The 17,908-nt window shown below is 32.6% G+C and overlaps 1 protein-coding gene across 1 annotated transcript; it reads right to left on the bottom strand.

The window, feature by feature from the left end:
- Nucleotides 1-1,439: 1,439 nt before the first annotated feature.
- Nucleotides 1,440-17,584, bottom strand: LOC127154964 (activin receptor type-2B). Its single transcript, XM_051096857.1, has 11 exons — nucleotides 17,168-17,584; nucleotides 12,002-12,209; nucleotides 10,416-10,525; nucleotides 9,726-9,877; nucleotides 9,116-9,259; nucleotides 8,879-9,022; nucleotides 7,810-7,955; nucleotides 7,547-7,661; nucleotides 5,516-5,654; nucleotides 4,864-4,994; nucleotides 1,440-3,070 (listed from the first exon to the last, which is right to left on the bottom strand). The coding sequence occupies exons 1-11, from the start codon at nucleotides 17,208-17,210 to the stop codon at nucleotides 2,867-2,869; spliced, it is 1,536 nt and encodes a 511-aa protein (XP_050952814.1). The 5' UTR covers nucleotides 17,211-17,584; the 3' UTR covers nucleotides 1,440-2,866.
- Between the last annotated feature and the right edge of the window lie 324 nt (nucleotides 17,585-17,908).

Below are 17,908 nucleotides of genomic sequence, written 5' to 3'. Positions count from 1 at the left end.
CACTGAGCGCATGACGGTAGAGATTCAGTGATCGTGTTAGTGTTACGCTGACCGACGAGTCTGATAACAGCTGCCCGTTTCTGAACGACACCGGTAGTCCATGAGATGATTGAAGAGTACAGCACTACGGACATTCAGTCTTCAACAACCGTGAAGTTATTGCGGGAAACAGGCGAGCTCTGAGATTTCGCCACTGTTGAGATGTGAATCGAGAAACGGCCGGGTCATAGTTCACCTCAAAAAACTAAATAAAAAAATAAGAAATTACATTTTGCAGAAAGACACTGAAACCAATTTTAGGACAGTTAGGATTCTTCAAAGTTTGTTACCATAATGCATAAAATGTACAAAAAAATATTTAAATTGTTAAACACCACTGTAAATATACTTCAGGGTTTTTTATTGTTGTATTTAACCATTAAAAAAAAAAAAAATCAGTATTTGCTGACATTGTGATTTTATATTATGTATGTTTTTCACATTATGGTAACAATAATTTGAGGGAGAAAATTTTTGCCCAATTGTTATGAAATTGTAATTGTAATGAACTGCAATGGCCCAAGAAAGAGCTTTATTTTTTAAGGAATTAAATGTTGCAAAAGAGATTGATGATTTTTTTTTCTTTATATTGTAAAATTATTTTCTATGACATTTCAGCATTTTTTCATATTAACGTAATGCAAAACAATTGACTTATTTTTATTACTATGATGCAACAGAAACATATATTTGAATTGTTAAACAACTGTAAATATACTTTAGGTTCATTTTTGCTGTATTTAACATCAATTAAAAAAAAAATAAAAAATAGTATTTGTTGATGTTGATGTTACTGTAATGTTTTTAAAAAATCTGTGTATTTTGCACATTATGGTAACAATAATTTCGGGGAGAAAATTGTTGCCCAATTGTTGTGAAATTATTGCTGCAATGGGCCAAAAAAAGAGCTTTAGTTTCTAATTAAATGTTGCAAAACAAACTTAATTTCTTCAAATTAACAATGCAAAAAAGGGCCTTTATTTTCTGCTAAATTACATGATTCATAAAGAGAAGGAAGTCTATTTTACAATTTTTTTTGATATTGTGCCATTATGACAATTCAGCAGCACATTTAGCTCTCATTACCGTAATGCAAAAAAAAAAAAAAAAAAAAAAAAAAAAAAAAAAGCAAACCACTGTATATTTTTAAGGTATTTTTTTGATGTATAAAAATTTTATTTATTTTTTAAATTGTATTTTTTAACAGCGTTTTTTTTTTTTTTTTTTTTTTTGCCTTACAGTAAAGATAATTTGGGGGAGAAAACTGTTGTTTAACTATCATCCTAAAATGCAAAATGCAAAATGCAAAAAAAAAAAAAAATTGTATTACTGTGATGCAAAAAAAGCTAAACACTGTATATTTTTCTGTTGTACTTAAATATTGTATTTTTTAATCTCTCTCTCTCTCTCTATATATATATATATATTTTTTTTTTTTTGCATTACAGTAATAATTTGGGGGAGAAAAACTGTTGTTTAATTATGAAATTAATGCCGCAATTGTCCAAGAGCTTTATTTTCTACAAAATTAAATGCTGCATAAAAGAGAATAAAGCCTACATTAGGATCATTTTGATTATTACCATTATTTTTTTTAAAAATCGCAAAATGATTTTGTTGAAAATTAAGCCCTATTTCCTGCATATTAGTTTAAAAAAAAACAAACAAAAAAAAAACACACATTATCCTGCCACAAAAATAAAAAAAAAATAAAAAATAAAATTAAAAAAAAAATTATGAAATTTTCATTTAACTATTTGTTTCGCATTACACTAAATATATGCGAAGACGTGCTTAGCTATGAAACAATGCCGCAATGCAAAAAAAAAAAAAAAAAAAAAAAAACTTTACTTTCACTGATCACAATTCTCACAAATGTATTTTTCTATATTTTTTATTCTGATTTTCAGATGACCTATGACCCGGATTTTTCCTGGTGAGATTCACTATACTGCTGAGAACTATTGCTGCAAGAGTGAGCGGTCACACAATCACATGCACAGAGTTTACCTGAGTAGTGTAGTGGATAAACATCACACACTTTCCTGACGCACCGAAAACATTTAGCCGTGATCATAACCAAACCTGTAACGCGGCGCCTGACTTCACGCGGCCGCAGAACTAATACTTCGACTGCAGCTCTTGTCACTCGGAAACAACGAACGCTGAAACGCGCCAGCGGCGACGATGGCACGTCTGACTTCAGATACTTCAACACGAGCGGATGCTACATTTAAAACGATCCCGACGCTCCGAAAGGCAACTCGAATCATAACAGTCCCGCTGCCTTCAGCTTCCAGCGTCCCAGACGACTGCCGTCAGTGCCGGAAAGACGAAAAATAACATCCCACGAGACACTTTGAGGAAGAAAGGGTACATTAAAACTAGACTAAAATTCACTGAGTACAAAAAGGACCTTGTGTGCTCTTGGAAGGTTGTGTAACAGTCATCAGATCGTCGCGTAGTCTCGATAAAACCCGAGGGCAGAGCGTTCGGATGGAGGTATTCATGGAGTGAAGGCAAAAACAACAACATAAAAATGGCATTAAAACCGATGAGGTAACGTGTGCTCATATCCCAGCAGTCTGAAACGATCCCCTGAATGCCCTCTGAGAGTTCGCTCTTCTCGCGCTTGAGGTTTTTCCGTGTGTGCCTTCCTCTCGGAAGAGTACAGTAGATGAATGTGCTGGTGAAAGCGATCCAACGATGCAAGAAGAAGAAGAAATTAAATACATGACGATCCAGAGATCAAATTAGCAGCAAAGTTCACATTGACTGGAGCGATGAACGCAGTGGTTCGCAGTCCCTGATGTTCGCAGGTGGCCGTTCAGGTGCTGGACTCTTTGGGAGGAAGGTCCGTGTCGCTGTCCGATGTCATCATGGAGACCAGGCACTCGGAGGTAGACGTGTTGATGGTGTTGCTCGTCTTGGAGATGGTGGAAATGCGCTCCTCCACGCAGCCTGCTGACAGTCGTGCCTCGGCGTCGTGGTCCCAGCACTCCTCGATGGTCTCGCATAACTGGCCCAAACCCTGATGAGAAAACGCAGAAAAAGAGGTCAAAAGTAAGTCACGGATTTCAAAATTCACATTTGAATTTTCAAATTCAAAACTGAAAAATGCCACAAGCTGGATCTGCATGCATTGCCTATCTAAAATTAATAGGGCTCCACAATAGTCTACTTGATTTTTTTTTTTTTATTATAAAACATGCTTATCTAATCAAAATACGGCAACTTAACAACTGTATAGTCTCATACTCCAAGCAATAAACGCAGGAAACTCCATCTCTTAATGTGCATTTGGGAACACAATGTGCATTGGGTTTACTTTATTTATTTACTCAATTTTCAACATTTTTGCAGGCAAAAAAAAAAAAAAAAAAAAAAAAAAAAAAAGAACATGGATTTTAAATGTTTAAAGGTTGATGACGACTACTACTACTACTACTACTACTACTACTACTACTACTAAATTAAAACAAAATTACAGTAATATTTTCATGTAAAATACAAAGTATTCAAGAAAATATAATACTAATTTTATTTTACATTAACTGTAAAATTGCAATACTAATACTAAATTAATACAAAATATCATTACTGTAATATTTTAATGTAAAAACAAGTACTCAGGAAAATAATAATAATAATAATAATAATAATAATAAAATATTATTATTATATTTTACATTAAAACTGCAATACTTATAATAACCTAAAACAATAAGAAATCATTACAGTAATATTTTAATGTAAAATACAAAAAACTAAGTATTTAGGAAAATAATAATAATAATAATTATTATTATTATTATATTTTACATTAAAACTACAAAACTTCAATACTAATACTAAATTAAAACAATAAGATATATCATTAATGCAATATTTTAATGTAAAATACAAAAAATTAAGTATTTAGGAAAATAATCTTATTTTACATTTACTGTAAATTTGCAATACTAACACTAAATTAAAACAAAATAAGAAATATCAGTAATATTTTAATGTAAAATACAAAAAATAAGTTTAGTAAAATAATAATAATAATAATAATAATCAATATTTTACATTAAAACTGTAAAATTACAATACTATTATTATTATTATTATTTATTATTATTACGGTAACACTTTACAATGTTCCATTAGTTAATGTATTAACTAACATGAACAAGCAATGAACAATACATTCATTACAGTATTTATTAATCTTTGTTAATGTAAGTTAATGAAAATAGAGTTACAGAAAATACAGTTAATAACACTGTAGAAGTATTGTTTATTCTTAGTACATGTTAACTAAAGTAGTTAACTAATGAACCTTATTGTAAAGTGTTAGCATTATTATGAGTATTTCTCTCTTTTAAACCATCAAACACTTATTTTGACAGAAAACTGCAGGAAGCCTTTAAAGCTTCTTTTGCAGATAAGCACTTCTGACTACAAATATTTAGAAGATGGCTGGTGCATGCTGTGTTCCTGAATCCTGAACTCTGAGTTTGAGTCACTTTAATGTGCATTAAGGAACACAGCATGCACCAAATATCTTCTAAGTATTTGCAGAGATTAGTTTGTGCAGAGATTAGTTTGGGTGGAGCTGCATTTACCGCAAACTGAGCCACTCTGAGACACTAAAAACACTGGATCACAAGCTGCTCGTGTGTAAAAGAACACAGTGCTGAGCTTTACTCTGAAACACGTAGTGCATATGTATTTACTTACTTAAATGACAGCCTTTGTGATTTGATAATCGCACTAAACCATAAATGCGATTTTAAGTAACTGTGCAACTCTAGCTTCTGCTCAAAAGCACATTCTCACCGGATGTTTGATCCAACAGTCTTTAAAAACAGGCCGCATCTTCTTGTGGACCACCGCATCTTGAAGGTCTTCCAGTGAAGGATGTTGGCCAACCTCCTCCTCAAAGGGCAGTTGGTACTCACCTACAGGACCTGGGAGAGACAGCAACAGCATTAGCTGCATCACACAGAATACACAGGCATGTGATCAGCTAAGGAGTAAAATTACAATAATAACATTTAATGGCCATCTTAAACTTTTTTTGGAAGAAAACTGCAGAGACATTTTTTTTTTTTTATTTCTCTGTTGTTGATTTATAAATGATTTTCATTACAAAAAGAAATTAGGATTGGTTCATCTTGCATGCTACCTGAAAACAGCATTTTCAGTTTGTTTAGCAATTGTTTAGAGCCATTTCATAATTCACCAGGGTCATACATCCCAGGTTAGAATATATAGAAATCCGTAACTATTCAGAAAAAAAAAAAACAAATATATATGCAGAGCTTTTGTTTTTTAGTTGTCAATAAATTAAATAAAACAGTACTTAAAATGTCAAATATTGTGGTGTGTATATGGGAGAAGCCACTCATTTACTCATGTTATTATACAACACGTTACTCCCAAAAATGGAAAATAACAATCAGAGGTCCGTATATTTGTGCAGACTCACCATCGGAGGCGGTGCAGCGAGACACCAGCTCCCACAGCACCAGTCCTAGAGCGTACATGTCGATCCTTAGGAAGGCGTCCCTTTGGAAATTGATGGCTCCCTCCAGCACCTCCGGAGCCATGTAACGCCGAGTTCCCACCTGCGGCGGGACAGAAAACACAAACAATGATTCACTAGACAGTTTCATGCCATCCCAGTGGAGACTGGGGATCATCTTAATGATTTATTATCTTAATGATCAAATTTATACTTATTTGAACTTAAAAATGGCTAAATGAAAAATAAGACAATAGATTTGTTCAAAATGTGAATATGAATTTAAAGCAATTGAACATGCAACACAGCTACTGAAACATTTGGCCTTCTTGTGGTTTTAGTAAAACTGATTTGATCAACTCAAAGCCTCACATTTCTTACATTATATGCTTTTATTCAAGGCAATTTACAAGTAAGACATCACTTTATCATAACAGCAGCAACATATGGCACATATAAAACAAATTATACTTATTACTGAAGCACGTGTGAACCTTGTGGTGATATTAGCATCTGCCGTCTCACTAAATGAGGACATAAATACATTAACATCTCCAGAACTGCTCTGAGAGTCACTAAAGGTATTCTTGGCAACCCGACAAAATAAAACTTCGGTTTAACGTAAAGACATTGTGGCAGGAATAAATTACAGTACTACTACTACTAAAATGATTGAAACCATAACTTTAAGGAATAATCATATATTACATTAACTGGAATAGTAAATCACCTTTATTTACCAAAAAATAAAATTTGTTTAATTTTCATTAATTAAAAGATAAAGGCATGAAGCAATAATTTAATTTTATAACTAGACAAATGCAAATACACAACATAGAATTTCTGAGAAAAAGAAACATTTAACAAGGCTATTGTAAAAATAAATTAAACTTCTTTTTTTTAATTAAAATAATTAGACATGCTAGAACACAGATTTTAATTAATTAAACATGCTTTTTGATTAATAAAATGTAATTTATCTATTAAAAATGAGTCCAGCAAAATTAAAACAGGAAAGAAAAAAAAAAAAAAAAAAAAACGGAATCCAGAAAAATTAAAATGTAAAAAACATAATTTGGAAAAGAATAAAATGGAATTGGGGGGGAGCGGTAAATGGGTTTCATAGGGCCCATACTAGTAATTCAGTAATTTGCAATCATATTTTTTGACTAGGTGTGCAGATTATTGATTTGCATATGAACAAGTAATATTTACTAAAGCACTAGCTTTCAAAAGTTTAGGGTTAATTTAACATAAAAATAATAGTTTTATTCAGCAAGTACACGTTAAATCAATCAAAAAGTAACAATAAACATTTAATAATTCAAAAGATTCCAGTTTCAAATAAATGCTATTCTTTCAAACTTTCTATTCATTTAATAATCTTAAAAATAAATATCATGGTTTCCACAACAATATGAAGCAGCACAACTGTTTTCAACACCGATAATAAGAAGAAATGTTTCTTGAGCACCAAATCAGCATATTAGAATGTTTCTGAAGGATCATGTGACACTGAAGACTTTGCATCACAGGAATAATAAAGCAATAAGCCCCAAGACGCTCTGGTTTAATTGGAGCAAATAAAGTGCAATGATATTATTAAAAACATGATCCTTCCGCAAAACAATGTAGTTCCTCAGAAACGGTTGTGGTTGGAACAAAGTGGTTGCCGAGATACACACAAACGTAAACAAAGAGAGAACATGGCTCAACCAATCAGAATCAAGGACCGGAACTATACGTTTTATAATTCACTTTTTAAAATATTTTCAAATAGAAAACAGTTATTTTAAAATTACAGTATTTCACAATATTACTGTTTTTATTTAATGTTTTTTTATTTTACCACCTCTGAGCTGAACAGTAGTGTTTTGATGCAGAGGGTTTTATTAGATAAGTTCAGTGCATTCATTCAGATATTTTGCATGGATGTGACGAGGCAAATGGACTGAAATGTTGTCAAAAGTTTGGCCTCATTTTTGAGACACTCACCTGGCCGTGTGTATCCCCAGGCGGTTTCCCCGGCTCAAAGCGGACAGCCAACCCAAAGTCTGCAATCACTGCGGTCAAATCCATCTTGAGCAGGACATTCTTACTCTTGAAATCTCTGCAAAACACAAACCAAAAATCACCCAGTGTCTACAGACTTCCTCTTGCTTATCACTACACAGCAAAAGCATAACATTTACAAATCTCTTAAAGATCAGGTTCCTTTCAGATCTATATTTATCTTGTAAAAGCTTCGGCTTGTGTACCTGTGAGCGATGGCGGGTTTGGGTCCCTCCGCTCGATAAGGAAGGTCTTCATGAAGGTACGCCAGGCCACGGGACATACTTCCAGAAATATGGCACAACTGAGGCCAGCTCACTGGGTTTCCCTTAAGGTAATCTGTTAGTGAACCCTGCAATGCAAAGCATTTAGGTTATTAATAAAGGTTATGGTGTTTATGAAATAAAAGGCATTTTAACCAAAATGAAATAAAATACAAAGAAAACTTACATTTATTTTAATTCAACTAGTTCCTAAGGAAACATTTCAAATTTCCATTTTACTTTTATTTACTAGCTTGATGTACTAAGAAAACTAGGCTGAAAAAAAAGACAACTATATATACATAAAAAAAAATGGAACCGAAATATAATTGAAAACAAAAATAGAAACTAATATTACAAATAATGACCAGCAAAAACTGATTACCACAAGTACGTTATCATAAGAGCAACGACATTTACAGTATACAATGGCAAGTTTCAAGTATAAGACAGACTAGTGTTTTTTAAATTTGCAATTATATTTTTTGACTATGCGTGTAGATAATTTGTATTAATTTATTCTGAAATGATGAACCTGAATACCAACAATTAATATTTATATGCATGTCTTCAGATACACACATTTTTATTTGGTGCATATTTAAAACATTATTTGGTCAATTTCAAAATGTAACTAAATTTAAATATAATGTAAAACACAAAAATAGAAACTAATATTACAAATAATGACTTGCAAATATTAATTACCACAAGTACGTTATCATAAGAGCAACAATATTTCCAGTATACAATGGCAAGTTTCAAGTACGGAGTACAGTTTCTTTAAATTTGCAATTATATTTTTTAACTAAGTGTGCAAAATATTGTTGGTTTTTACTTATTCATTCTGAATTGATGCACCTGACACCAACAATTAATATTTATATGCATCTCTTTAGATACAAAATTTTTATTTGGTGCAAATTTAAAATTCATTTGCTCCATTTCAGCCCACAATATGGTTTTGTTATTTCTCTAGTAACATTTTGGAAAAAAGTAAACCCTCACTGACCCTTTCGTGGAATTCTGTAACCAGCCACAACTCCATCTGAAGGTTTGTGCCGCGTTTTTCTGCAGAGATGTAGTGTAGAATATTTTCATGTTTAAAACCCTCAGTGAGGTAAATGTCTCTTTCGTTTTGCCATGACTGCTTGTCCTGTTAATAAACACATTATTTCAGAATTAAGCACTATATGCACAAATTTAATTTGAAAAACCTCTTTTCAAAGTGCATGAGTAAAATATTTACCTGGATTGGAAATATTTTCACCGCCACATATTCGCTCAGTAACTGGGCCTTCCATACGCAGCCAAAGCGCCCTCTGGCCTTCAACTCCAGCAACTGAAGCGGCTTCAAGCCAACCAGAGGAGACGGAGGAGGAAGACCAGCATCCTAATCAAGAAAACCCAAAGAAAGACTTAAAAACACAGACAAGAAACAGTATCAGTTAATCCAAGATAAATAATCTTAAAAGGACACAATATTTGGGATTAAACATACATTAACATACACTATAAACCTTTTTAACAATCACTCCTCTAAAAATGTTTTTGAATGTCTCTTACGCTCACCAAGGCTGCATTTATTTTGCCGTAAATACAGTAAAAATTTGAATATTGTGAAATAATATTATAATTAAAAATAGCTGCTTTCTATGTGAACATATGCTAAAATTTAATTTATTTCTGTGATGCAAAGATGAATTTTCAATCATTACTTCAGTCCTCAGTGTCACATGATCCTTCTAATATTCTGATTTGCTGCTCAAGAAACATTTCTTATTATGAGTGTTGAAAACAGCTGTGCTGCTTCATATTTAACTATAATTGTGATACAAATATACACATAGCTGTCAGACCTGGCCGATGTCAACATGTCTGTAAGGTGGTTTTCGTTGGTGGTACGTCCAGCAGGCGAGCACCAGAGCCAGACAGAGAATGGCGAAAGGAAGAAGAGAATAAACCAGCACACCCAAAAGAGATGGCCCTGGCTGGGGAGGCTGGATTTTTACTATAAGAAAACACAAAACATAACATCAGCTTGACAGCACAATGGGAAATATAATCAGGTGAAAAATGAAGTGCATAAAACAAAACTACAAAACAAATTGCTTAGACAAATTAAATCTAAAACTAATTCTAAATGTACACAACTACGGCCGCACATCAGTTTTATATTGATGTATCAACTCTTATATCTACAACATCACCTACAGTTACATAAATAAACTATATTATTTAGAAGAATTTGTTAACAAATGTAACAAATATTTATCATGCATTCTTTAAAAAAAAAAAAAAAAAAAAAAAAAAAAAAAAAAGAGTTTCCATGAAGAACCTTCAATATTCCATTGAACTTTACCAATGTATAAAAGGCTCTTTAAAGTTAACAAAAAAATGACATATCTTGCTTTATTCAACCAGTTTTAGTTTTCTGCACAAAACACTGACAATAATTATCACACACTTCATATACTAATATATTTTGGCCAGAGGAACCTGAAGAACGAGGCCTGTGGCTGTGAGGTGACATATGGAGGCTTGTTTACCTGCAGGAGCGATGGCTTCTGGCAGGTGTGTGAACTTCTCATTGCAATAGTTTCCTTCACAGCAGCAGAAGAACACCTGCGGACTCTCCTCCGTGGCCACACACTCCTGCCTGCTCACACAAAGGGAAAACAGTGATTAAAGAGGTGGATCTAAAAGTAGCCGTTGTAAAATGGCACTGACTGATGAATTCTTAACTGAATGAACTGCTAAATGAGGGAACTAAATCTAAATGTAGTAACTTGATGTCTGCAATTAAAGTATATATATATGTGACCATGGACCACAAAACCAGTCATAAGGGTCACTTTTTCGAAAATACATCATCTGAAAGCTGAATATACAAGCTTTCCATTGATGTTGGTTTGTTAGGATAGTACAATTTGGCCTAGATACAACTATTTGAGTATATGGAATCTAAAATCTAAATATTGAGAAAATCACCTTTAAAGTTGTCCAAATGAAGCTCTTACTAATGCATATTACTAATCAAAAATTAAGTTTTGATATATTTACAGTAGGAATTTTACAAAATATCTTCATGAAACATGATCTTAACTTAATTTCCTAATGATTTTTGGCATAAAGGAAAAATCAATAATTTTGACCCATACAATGAATTTTTGGCTATTGCTACAAATATGCCCCAGCGACTTAAGACTGGTTTTGTGGTCCAGGGTCACAAGTGCAAAAACACAATTGTTTTTCAACCTTTCACAATAGTTTATATGTTTAAAATATTAGGAATAATATATATGTTTTCAACATTGATAATCAGTGCTGGGGAAAGTTACTTTTAAAAGTAATGCATTACAATATTGTGTTACTCCCTAAAAAAGTAATTACGTTACTTGGTTACTCTTTATGGAAAGTAATGCATTTGCATTATTTTTTAAATCTGGGCAGGGCTTGCTTGTTTAAAAATATTTTAAAAAGCCTATTTTTAACAAATGGAAAAGCCCTTGCACACCAAAAAGTGAAATGAATAAGCCTCATACTGAGGGAAAAGTAAATTCCAGTCTGTACAGTAGAACACAGGAGAAGAAAATTTAACACTCTTCAGCAATTTAAAAACAAACAAACAAACAAACAATGAAGCACAAATGTTAGTTTATCTAAAGTCATTTTTGCTTATTAGTATGGTTGAATTGGATCATCAAAGGTCAGCAGCAAAGACATTGTTAATAAAATGGGATTAAATACAAAGAATATTTGTGTTATTTAACATTTAATTATTGCAGGTTTGCATCACATTCTGAGTTTGCATTTCAACATTTTAATTCATTTTCATGAATAATCTGTTTTTGTGCAACTGAGATAAGTAAATGCATGTTCACAAATGCAGTCTCGGTGGGTATAAAAGTCTCAAAAATATGAAAAAAAAAAAAAACAACATGTTAGTGACCCCAAACGTTTAAGTAGTGTGTTTAAATAACTTCTGACTGTTTTTATAGAATTATGTATAATTATATAACTGGATTTTAAAATATTCTTAAATCTAGGAGCTTCATTTGGCTGGCACCACATCAATGCAAAAACGTTAGTCGAATCAAACAGTGACATTATATAAGGGAGGTTTTGACATTACCTGTCATAACAGTTGAAGTCGTCGAGCCAGCAGCCTTTTCTGACCAGGCGGATGGTTCCGGTGGAGTTCAACCAAGAGGCGTAACAGTGCAGTCTCTTGTCTTTCTCCCCCTCACACCTCTCAAAACCACTCTGGTTGGTTTTCTCCGTCCGCCAGTTATCATTGTAATAGACGCACTCTCTGGTCGCCACCTCCGCCTGACTGGCTCCTGACAGAGAGAAACAGAGTAGGAGAGATTTAAACATGCATTTTCTTAATTTGGCTTGCATAGTATAGGAGAAAAAAAATACTATGGAAGTCCATGGCTACCGTCAACAGTTCGGTTACTGACATTATTCAAAATATCTTCTTTTGGGTTCAGCAGAAGACAGACACTCATACAGGTTTGGAACAACATGACGGTGAATAAATGATGAAGGAATTAAAATTTTTAGGTGAACTATTGCTTTAATGCACAATAGTTACACTTAAGTGATTAGAAAAAAAAAAAACATATGCAAATAAATGATGCATGCAAATGACTTGAAACAAATGAAAACACTTTGCTTGTGCATCTTTAAAATATATGCTAACTGGTTTATTATTTTGTTATGCATGAGACATTAAAAGCGTGGCAAAACATTTTATAAGATCACACGCAAGATTTACCTGTCACTCAAAACCTAATGAGATGTTTAAGCACTTAAACCCCCCTCATCAGAAACCCCAGTGTGTGTTCAACTAGCCATCAAACCTCCGTACCAAAACACACAGCCACAAACCACATGCTTCACGGGTAGATGATTTAAGACCCGAGAACTGAGTTTCTGTGGTCTTTAAGAAAACCACTAAATCAAATCCAGATGTCGGATCAGCTGTCAGAAGGCACGTCTTGTCGTCTTTGCATAACCAACGCCGTAACGCTGTGCATCACCGCACACATTTGCACAAAGAACTGGGTCAAGGATCGTGAGATGATTACATAGCATAAGATCTACACAACAGGTGAGCAGAAAGACCTCCTAAGGTCAAACTGAAATGGGGGAAAATAGCAGATTATGGCATAATGTTGGACAGAGAACACAAGTGAGGAGTTTCAGCTCATTGCATACGTTGCATAAAATAAATAAAAACAAATCCTGTCCCTTTAAATTTGATGTATAGCTGCCGGCCACCCTTCCCCCCTGCAGCTCAATGTATTATTCATTCTAGTAATTAATTTTTATTTGCTTAGTCTTTTTAAATACAACTGAACTAAATACTTGATACATTATTATTATTACTAATAAGCATTTGATTTGTTTTCTGTTTTTCTGACACCATTATAATGCTCAGCCTATAATTTTTAAACAAGCTTTTATTTGTCTATTCTTTTAACACAATTGTTAATTAAAAATAATTTAATATTTTCTTTTTCTTTTTTTTTTGACACCACTAGTACTGAACCTGATGCTTAACTATTATTTTTAACTTTTATTTGTCTTTTTTGAAGTCAATTTAACCAAATCTCAACCTTGTCTTGCCTCGTCTTTTTCAATGGATGACACATTATTATTAAAAAAGCATTTTATTTGTTTTACTGACACCATTATAATGCTTACCGTATAATTATTAAACAAGTGTTTTTTTTTCTTTTAATGCAATTTTTTGACCAATTAGTACTTTAAAATAATTAGATTTTTTTATTTTTTTTTTTTATTTTGACACCACTAGCACTAAACCTGATGCTTAACTATTATTTTTAATCACTTTTATTCATCTTTTAAATCACTTTAACCAAATCTCAGCCTATTATTAATATTATCAACCCATTTTTATTTGCCTCGTCTTTTTAAATACAACTAAACTCAATGGTTGACATTATTATTAACCATTTTTTCTGTCCTTCTGACACCATTAAACCCAATGCTCAATTTATATAAACAAGTTTTTTTTTTTATTTATCATTTTAATGCAATTTAAAAACATTTAGATCTTTTTTGACAACACTAACACTGAATCTGATGCTAAATATTATTTTTATGTAATTTTATGTAATTTATAATACTCATCCTATAATTGTTAATCAAGTGTTTATTTCTCATTAATAGTATTAATAGGGTTTCTTTATTTGCCTTGTCTTGTCTTTTTAAAAACTCACTGCTCGGCACATGAATCATTAATAACAAATTTAACTAAAAATATTAGAACTAATTGTGCATGTTTGTAGGGAAAATAGCAGATTGTGACAATGTTTGATGGGCGACAAAGGTAAGGTGGTTTTTGCTCATTGCAAAAAAAATATAAAAAAAAACAAAGCCTGTCCCTTTAAATTTGACGTATATCCACTGGCCACCCTTCCCCCCTGCAAACGTGACCCCACCTACTCACTAAAGCACCCAGGATCAAGAGAGACGGGGCTACAGAAGCTTTAGAACCAGGATTCATGTTATGAGATGACGTACATCATGCTTTTAATGCCTAAACACTCACTAATAGATCAATGTATGGCTTCTTTGTCACTGATACTGGGTGTCACATGATAAGAGTGAATTACATCAGCAGCCCCCTACTTAAAACCCAGAGCACTCCACTTTCCTCATTCACACACACACGCAGAATAAGTGTATTTCTAAGATCCCCTGTGGTGAGCTTTCACGCCAAAGCTCCCAGATTTTACCTTTCTTCACCCCGTCACCACCCTGCAGCTGACACACACACATACTGATCTAGAGGGTGTATCAAAGACTCTTTTGTTTTGAGGGGGTTTCCTCCTCACAGGGACCCGTAAGGGACTCCATTACAAATCAGATTTCAGGATAAGAAGATTTCCTCACTGTTCCCCTAAAACAATGATCCAAATCAATATATCAACATCAATATCTGGACAAAGCACAATGCTTTGTCTGCTGGTCAAACAAACAGACTGGGCTAAAAGTGAAATCGAAAGTAGGAACATAAAAGGACAAGGATATACACAAAGTACTTAGTTTGAATTGAATTGGAATGCACAACGAAAAAAAATGAAAAATGATTTTTGGAAATAGTTAAAAACGGAGGTTGTTTTTGCATATATTATATAACATATATATATAAATATAAATATATATAAATATATAAATATAAATAAATATCTAAATATATATAAATATAAATATATATAAATATATAAATATATATATAAATATATAAATATATATATAAATATATAAATATATATATAAATATATAAATAAATAAATAAATAAATAAATAAATAAATAAATATATAAATATATAAATATATATATATATATATATATATATATACACACACACACACACACACACACACTATACACTTTTAAGTCAATAAAAAAAAAAAAGTATGTCAATTATTGTTTTTAGTTTTTTTTTTTCAGTTCTAAAAGGTTATTAATATTAACTAATAATTTGAATTCTTTTTTTTTTTTGACACCAGTAGCACTGAACCTATTGCTTAACTATTTAACTAAATTTTGTCTTTTTTGAAGTCACTTTAACCAAATATCAACCTATAATTAATATTATCAACCCAAACTTAATGGCTGACACATTATTATTATTAAAAAATTTTCTGACACCATTAAACCCAAAGCTCAGCTTACATACGTTTTTATTTGTATTTATTATTTTAATGAAATTTTATTATTTTAATGAAAAAAAAAAAGATCTTTTTTGACAGCACTGGCACTGAACCTGATGCTTAAATATTATTTTTATCTCATTATTATTCTTTTAATTTGTCTTTTTTGATAATCACCTAACCCAAAGCTCATTAATAGTATTAATAGCATCCACTCATATTTATTTGCCTCGTCTTTTTTTAAACACAACTAAACTCATTGCTTGGCACATTTGTTACTAATAAATTTCTAGGAATGTTTATTTGCCTTGTCATTTTAACATTTAACAATTATTAACTATTTTATTTCGTCTTTCTGACACATTAAATCCTATACTCAATGATTATAGTAGTTTTTTTTATGATTTTAAAATAATTAGTATATAATTTTACTATTTTGACACCACTGGCACTGATGCATAAATTGTTATTTTTATTACAACTAATTCTGTTTACATTGTGTTAAAGTGCACTGCTGTTTTGAACAAACACTTAATCTGAAAAAATATTGAATATTAAATAAACATGCATTTTGGCTAGTAATGTTTGTTCACAAATTACCACGAACATATGTGACCCTGGACAACAAAACCAGTCCTAAGGATCAATTTTTTTTTTTTTTTTTTTTTTACATTTTGAGATTTATTCAATACCCTAAAGTTGAATAAATAAGCTTTCCATTGATGTATGGCAATATTTAGAGATACAACTATTTGAAAATCTGGAATCTGAGGGTGCAAAAAATAAATAAGTAAATAAAAATAAAAATATTGACAAAAATCATCTTTAAAGTTGTGCAAATGAAGTTCTTAGCAATGCATATTTCTAATTAAAAATTAAGTTGATATATTTATGGTAAAAAATGTATAAAATATCTTCAAGGAACATGATCTTTACTTAATATCCTAATGATTTCAATAAAAGAAAACGTGATCATTTTGACCCACACAATGTATTTTTGGCTATTGCTACAAATAGCAGTGCCAGGGACACATATTATAAAGGAAAAATACTCAAAACATAGAAGGCAACAATCCCATCCACCTAAAAAAAAATGAGAAATGCTTAGAATTTCATCCCCAAAATGTCTTGCTATGAAACCATAAATTTGGGAAACCAAAACAGGCGTGAAAGCACGAGGCGAAACATTTACTTGTTTTGTGGAGATCAATTGTTTCAACAAACCACCAGCTGTTTTACTTTTGTTCTTTGTGCCCACGATGCCTTTAAACATCCAGAAATATCACACAAGCAACTTTAAAACAACCTACTCGAGTTAGGTCAAACATAAACAACGAAATATATCAAAATGAGTTGAAAGAACGAACAACTAATTCGTGTTACATTGAAGCCAAACACTCAGTGGATTGGTTTGGTAACACTGGCTGTGTTTCAAAACATAGTGCGCTGCCTAGGTAGGTAGCGTTTTAGGGCTTCACGTGTGAACTAGAACGCTGTCTAGATAGGCACCTTCATTGGGTTTTGTAACACAACCAACCACACTATGATTAGATACTATCGTTTTGATTGAAGATGAACCAAATCTCTGTGAACGAACGCCTTACCTGTGCACCAGACGAGCGCAAAAGTCAGCCAGGTAGCAAACATATTCCTTCCTTCGAGGATCCTGGCGATAAATGTTGTCCTTTATGCCGCGAAAGCATTTAAGAATGAAATGAAACACATGAACACGAAGGAGCCGCGGGCCTGGGCTACAATAATAACACGAGCTCCTCACAACAACACAATGTATCCCTCAGAAGCGCGCTGATCGGAAACAAAGTCCCTGGTGCCGCAAACATCCAGCATTTCATTATGAGCGGCCAAAAGCAGCATGGACGAGCGTGAGTTTGGACGCTTGGAGTAGAAGCGAAGCCCCCTTGTGTGTGTCCGGGTGCGTGTTTCTCCCCCTCTGCCGGGGCAGTTGGAGGGGGCAGGAGGGACTGACATACGAAAAGCTGAACGGCGTCCAAAATGGCTCCTGAGAGCCACAGCAGCGGTGCCAGCGGGAAACCCGGATGTTCATCAGGGCCACTGTGTGCACTCACTGCTGCTTCATCATCAGTCCAATGAATGCAATACAATCAAGACAAATAGTAATAGACGTGTACTGTAAGCTTCATTAAGTTTAATTGCACTTCTTTTCTAATTAATTGCAATAAATGAATTAAATCATATACAAATGATCCCTTAAACTTGAACAACAATATTAACTTGTAATATTTTAATTATATTTTCCCATTGTATTATTTAAAAATACATTAAACATAGTGGCACATGAAAGCTCAAACATAATAAATAGACAA

The sequence above is a fragment of the Labeo rohita genome, chromosome 2 (assembly GCF_022985175.1).
Source record: "Labeo rohita strain BAU-BD-2019 chromosome 2, IGBB_LRoh.1.0, whole genome shotgun sequence".
Classification (NCBI taxonomy): Eukaryota; Metazoa; Chordata; class Actinopteri; order Cypriniformes; family Cyprinidae; genus Labeo; species Labeo rohita.
The sequence above is the reverse complement of the archived record's forward strand: the minus strand, read 5'-3'. Positions and strand labels throughout refer to the sequence as shown.